This window comes from Cannabis sativa, chromosome X (genome assembly GCF_029168945.1).
Source record: "Cannabis sativa cultivar Pink pepper isolate KNU-18-1 chromosome X, ASM2916894v1, whole genome shotgun sequence".
Lineage (NCBI taxonomy): Eukaryota > Viridiplantae > Streptophyta > Magnoliopsida > Rosales > Cannabaceae > Cannabis > Cannabis sativa.
In genome coordinates this window covers 60,699,439-60,705,026 of record NC_083610.1, presented here as the reverse complement: position 1 = coordinate 60,705,026, position 5,588 = coordinate 60,699,439, and the positions used below count along the sequence as shown (strand labels likewise).

Here is a 5,588-nt window from a genome sequence, read left to right as displayed (position 1 = left end):
AGATTGTTATGGTCTCGATTATGATTGAGATCGCGATATGTATTTGTTGTGACTCGAGCTTGATTGAGATTAATAATATGTATTTGTTGTGACTCGATGGTAATCGAGGTAATGATGAGAAACAAATATTGTCGTTTGTGAGTTTTTCATGAATGAGGGAAGAACACGGTTATCACCGTTGTTGTGAATGAATTAAGATACGGTCATTACCGTTATGAGTAATTACTCTTAAAACCGTTGATAGGTTTCTTACTTATCGTTTGATTGACCGGGCAACGATAGTGACATACTGATAACTCTAAGATTTAGAGTTATTTTTGATATCTTTAAACTTGGATTTTAAGCTAAATAATAGAGTAATTAGTGTTTATATTATGTAATTGTGTTTAGTTTGTTGTGTCTTTGTAATAAATGGAAGTGTGTCTGTGTTAGTAAGTGTTAAATAGACTTATGTTGTTGTTTTTATGTGTATTAAGCAGAAAAAAATGCGAAAATAAGTATATGGAAATGTTCGGGACAAGAAGGAAAATGAGTAGAAAAAGGCTTATTGCTGACTGGCATTGCTATAGCAATCATCGCGTAGTAATTTGTCAACCCAGTTAGTGTATTTTGACAGAAGTCCAGCTGGCATTAATGAAGAAAAAAAGGTGTTGAGGTGGCGAAAATGTGGACAATGACTCAACTATTATGTGGAAAATAAAGGGCAAGTGGACCATGCCTTGGATTTCCAATTAGGGTAAACTTTGGTACCCTAATTTGGGGGCAAAAGAGAAAGAAGGACATTAGAAAATGGTGGCTGCATTTTAGAAGAAGGGAGTACATTTTTAAGATCTAAGTACAGAAAAAGAGAAAAGGAAGAGAGCACAAAGAATAGAAGAAGAAGATGAAGAAAAAGGAGAAGAAGGCAACCTCCAAAGAAAAGATTTGAGCACACAAACTAATTTCTCTTGCTCTCCTCTTCCATTTTGTATCATCTTCTACTCTTTAGTATTCTCTTAAACCCCATGAACATGTCATTTTCTCGTTTTGAGTTTTAAATTTCAGCTATGAACTAAAATCTTTGAGATTTGGGTGGTTATGAACTCTTGTATGGACTAGTGCTTTGATTTTGCAATGATTGAGTAATCTTGTCTTTGTTCAATTAGATGTGACGAAATGTTGATTGAATTCTAATTTTTGGCCAGCTTTAACATTTAGCAAGCTAGATCTTACTTGGAAAAGTAAGACCTAGTTGAACCCCTCTAATTGATGCATGATTTTTAACCCTCTTTTAGGTGTTAATTAGTAGTGAAATAGGCATATTTTGGTACCATGCATAACTAAAGATTTGATGCTATATTGGAATATTTGTGATCTAATCTGATGTAGGAATGCATTGTTGAGATTATGAATGGTTTATTACAAGTGTTGGAAAAAGCTTGCTTGTCTTTTTGAAATCTGTAACTCTGCCAGGATTGCTGAGTCATTGTTGTATCAACTGGAACATACAAGTGGAAATTAATCACCCAATTTTATTTTTCAAATCTTAAATTATCACCACTTTAATCACTTTTAGCTTCTTATTTTTAGTTATTTAATTTAAAATATTATTTCTCAACTCTAGAATTTAGGTTAAGAATTTTTCTCTTGAATTAATTAGTTACTTTGCTTTATTTTTATTTGAAATTTTCGAATTGCCTTTAGTTGATTTTGCATTATTTAGTAAAAAGTCCCTGTGGAGACGAACTTTGATTACTTATCATTGTATTACTTGTTTGTGATTGTGTACACTTGTGAAATTATAAATCAATATAAATTTTCACAACAAGTTTTTGGCACCGTTGCAGGGGACTTTGTTCTAAAATTTATTTTTGATCAACTAATTGACATTCTAATAATTTTTGTGTTTTTAATCTTGTTGGTGTGTTCTTTAAAATCTCAAGTATCTATAGTGTATGAACCAACAAGAGGATTTTGAACTTGCTTCCATTGACCCCGAGATTCAACGCACATTCTGACAAAGAAGAAGGGTTCAAAAGGCTAAGGGTCGAGACATCATGGCTGAGAATCTTGATGATGACGAGATTGCCTAACAAATTATTAATCCCATCATACTAGCAGATGATCGAGCAAGGGCTATACGAGAGTATGCTGCTCCCATGTTTAATGAGCTCAATCCAGGCATTGTGAGGCCTGAAATACAAGCACCGCAGTTTGAGCTCAAGCCAGTGATGTTCCAAATGCTCCAAACCATGGGGCAATTCAGCGGGATGCCAACTAAGGATCCTCACCTCGATCTCCGTTCATTCTTGGAGGTGAGTGATTCTTTCAAGATCCAAGGAGTGAGTGAAGAGGTGCTAAGGTTGAAGCTATTCCCATTCTTACTACGAGACCGAGCTAGATCATGGCTCAACACTTTGCCTCCTGATTCTGTCACCAATTGGAATGATCTTGCTGAGAAGTTTCTGAGGAAATACTTTCCTCCTACTAGAAATGCAAAATTCAGAAGTGAGATAATGTCTTTTCAGCAACTTGAAGATGAGTCCACAAGTGATGCATGGGAGAGGCTTAAGGAACTTTTGCGAAAGTGTCCACATCATGGCATTTCACATTGTATTTTGATGGAGACTTTTTATAATGGCTTGAATGCAGCATCTCGAATGGTGCTAGATGCATCGGCCAATGGTGCTATTTTGTCGAAGTCTTACAACGAAGCATTTGAGATTTTGGAGACCATTGCAAGTAACAACTACCAATGGTCCAACACAAGAGCTCAAACAAGTAGAAAAGTGTTGGGGGTCCTTGAAGTAGATGCAATAACGGCTTTGACAACTCAAATGGCTTCCATGACGAATGTTTTGAAGAATTTGAGCTTTGGGAACTCTAAAAATATTCAGCCAGCTGCTGCCATTCAAAGTGATGATGTCTCATGTTTGTTTTGTGGAGGAGGGCATGTGTTTAAGAAGTGTCCCTCTAGTCCAGAGTCCGTTTGTTACATGGGAAATCAGAATTTTAACAGAAACAATGGGGCATTCTCAAAATCTTACAATCAAGCATGGAAGAATCATCCTAATTTGTCTTGGGGGTGGGGGGGGTCAAGGAGCAAGCTCAAGAAATGCACCAGCCCAAGGAAGACAAGCATATCCACTAGGTTTTTCACAACAACTGCGACATTCACAACATGCTCAAAATTCCCAACCGAGTTCTTTGGAGAGTCTAATGCGGGATTATATGGCTAAAAATGATCCGGTGATACAAAGTCAGGCTGCCTCTCTTCGAAACCATGAGTTGCAGCTTGGACATTTGGCCAATGAATTAAAAGCTAGGCCGCAAGGTTCTTTGCCTAGTGACACTGAAAATCCAAGGAGGGATGGGAAGGAACAATGTAAATCCATTCAACTAAGGAGTGGCAAGCATCTGAAAAATTCTGAGGAGGAAATAAAGGGTAGTTGGGAGCCCACTTCAATCCAAATCAATGAAAAATTGAGTAACAAAACTGCCCAGGAATTTGCTGATACCAGCCCAGTTGATACAGCAACGGGTCAACAACCTAACAGTCAGCAATCCGCACCAGTATGTTCTAGTCCTAAACCACCCCTTCTATTTCCTCAAAGATTTCAAAAATAGCAGCAAGATGGGATATTCAAAAAGTTTTTAGATGTGTTGAAGCAACTCCATATCAATATTCCCTTGGTGGAAGCATTGGAGCAAATGCCGAATTATGTCAAGTTCTTAAAAGATATTATGACGAAGAAAAAGAGGTTAGGGGAGTTTGAAACTGTAGCTCTCACCGAAGGATGCAGCGCCATGTTAAAAATCAAGATTCAACAAAGTTGAAAGATCCGGGCCGCTTCACAATTCCAATTTCTATTGGTGGTCGAGATGTTGGAAGAGCTCTTTGTGATTTGGGACCTAGTATTAATCTCATGCCCATGTCTATTTTCAAGAAGTTCAGAATTGGAGAAGCAAGGGCAACCACCATCACTTTGCAATTAGCGGATCGTTCCATGGCTCATCCAGATGGAAAAATTGAAGATGTTTTGGTACAAGTAGATAAGTTCATCTTTCCGGCAGATTTTATTATTCTTGACTATGAGGAAGATAGGGAAGTTCTAGTCATTTTAAGGAGGCCATTTCTTGCCACGGGAAGGACTTTAATAGATGTTGAAAAAGGAGAGCTCACCATGAGAGCTCAAGATGAGCAAGCGACATTCAAGGTTTTCCATCCCATACGTGCTCTGGATACAATAGGAGAATGCTTAGCAATTGGAGATATGGATGAGTCCAAATTCAAAGTTAGTATGAAGGTGAGAAAGAAGATTCCCCTTAAAGAAATTGCTAAGGATCACGAGCCACAAGTAAGCAAAGACAAAGCATCATTTGACCCTAAAAAACTACCCAAAAAGAAGAGAAAGAAAAAGAAGCTTAGCAGAAAATTTCGGTCCCAAATGTTTGAAGTTGGGCAACAAGTGATTTTTTCCAACTCTTTAACAAAGGCTACTCATGGACGACTAGATTCAAGGTGTGATGGATCTTTCTTGGTGGTGAGAGTATACCCCGATGGGGTGGTGGAACTTCGTGATGCACTTTCAAGAAGAAAATTCTTAGTGAAGGCCAAGGAGTGAAGTTTGGGGTTGGAGAGGTCAATCGAGAAAAGACCTCTTTCTCTTTGAAGGATGTTTGAGACTTGTAATTTAGGGGTTCCAAAAGAAAAGAAAAAGAAAAAGAAAAAAAGACTGAATTGAAATAAAAAGGAATGAAAAGCAAAAAAATTCAATAAAGGCACCCCAATGAAAAAATAGAAAAAAAAAGAGAAGCAATATATATATATAGATTTATATAATTAGTTTAAATAAATGTCATGGTGAAATTGAGAAAGTGTTTGCTTTCTTTGTGCAGAAAATCAAGTGAAGAAAGCTGTGGAAGTGAAGAAATTTAAAATTGGGCAAAGAAATTAAGTTTGGGGTGGAAAAGTTATACCCAGTTGCTATAGCAATGGCTTAGCAAGTCTATTTGGCAGCAGGTATAATAGTTAATAGCAAGGGTTTGCTATTGGGGTTCTGAATTTTTTTTTTTTATATATATAAAGTGTTGGTCTGATAAAGAGAAACACGGAAAAAAATGTTTTAATGGAACAATCATTGGGTACAACTCTTTTTGCTCGGTCCAAGAATTGAGTTTTGTTATTGGGGTTTGAGTGAGTATTGGTCTGATGTACTTCACTGGACTCTTGTGTACCCAAAAATGCCAAAATGATTTAAACAAAGCCAGATACAACAAAGTGAGTTAGTTTCTTTATAGGGCTTCAATTTGTAGATAACTGGGCCCCATTAAAATATTGACTCACAACCCACTAAACAGTCAAGTGACCCAAAAGCTACTCTCAAACCCTACACCATTTCATTCATCACCATCTTCCACCCTCGACCCAGCCACCAGCCTCCGGAGTAGTTAGCAACCGAGCCTCCATTCAACCCGAACTCACCAACTCCAGTCGATCCACCACCAAGCGAACCACCTAGTTGACTCCACCACTCTGGTTTGTTGGCCAAGCTTTACCATTATTTGGATTTTAATTTTTCTATGGCAACGAAATATGTGTGAGTAAC

At 37.5% G+C, this 5,588-nt stretch overlaps 1 protein-coding gene and 1 non-coding gene across 2 annotated transcripts; one reads left to right on the top strand and one right to left on the bottom strand.

Moving 5' to 3' along the window:
- The first annotated feature begins 2,138 nt into the window (after positions 1-2,138).
- On the top strand, positions 2,139-3,755 carry LOC133032300 (uncharacterized). The gene is made up of 3 exons (XM_061106196.1): positions 2,139-3,130; positions 3,240-3,552; positions 3,594-3,755. The coding sequence occupies exons 1-3, from the start codon at positions 2,139-2,141 to the stop codon at positions 3,753-3,755; spliced, it is 1,467 nt and encodes a 488-aa protein (XP_060962179.1).
- Positions 2,478-2,584, bottom strand: LOC115703450 (small nucleolar RNA R71). The gene has a single exon (XR_004009213.1). It is a non-coding gene; the product is annotated as a small nucleolar RNA R71 (small nucleolar RNA).
- Positions 3,756-5,588: the final 1,833 nt, after the last annotated feature.

Coding starts and splice junctions, on each gene's coding strand:
- LOC133032300 (XM_061106196.1), top strand. CDS start 2,139: ATGTTTAATGAGCTCAATCCAGGCATTGTGAGGCCTGAAATACAAGCA. Junction 3,131..3,239: donor AAGACAAGCATATCCACTAG/GTTTTTCACAAC, acceptor GGTGATACAAAG/TCAGGCTGCCTCTCTTCGAA. Junction 3,553..3,593: donor ACAGTCAGCAATCCGCACCA/GTATGTTCTAGT, acceptor ATTTCCTCAAAG/ATTTCAAAAATAGCAGCAAG.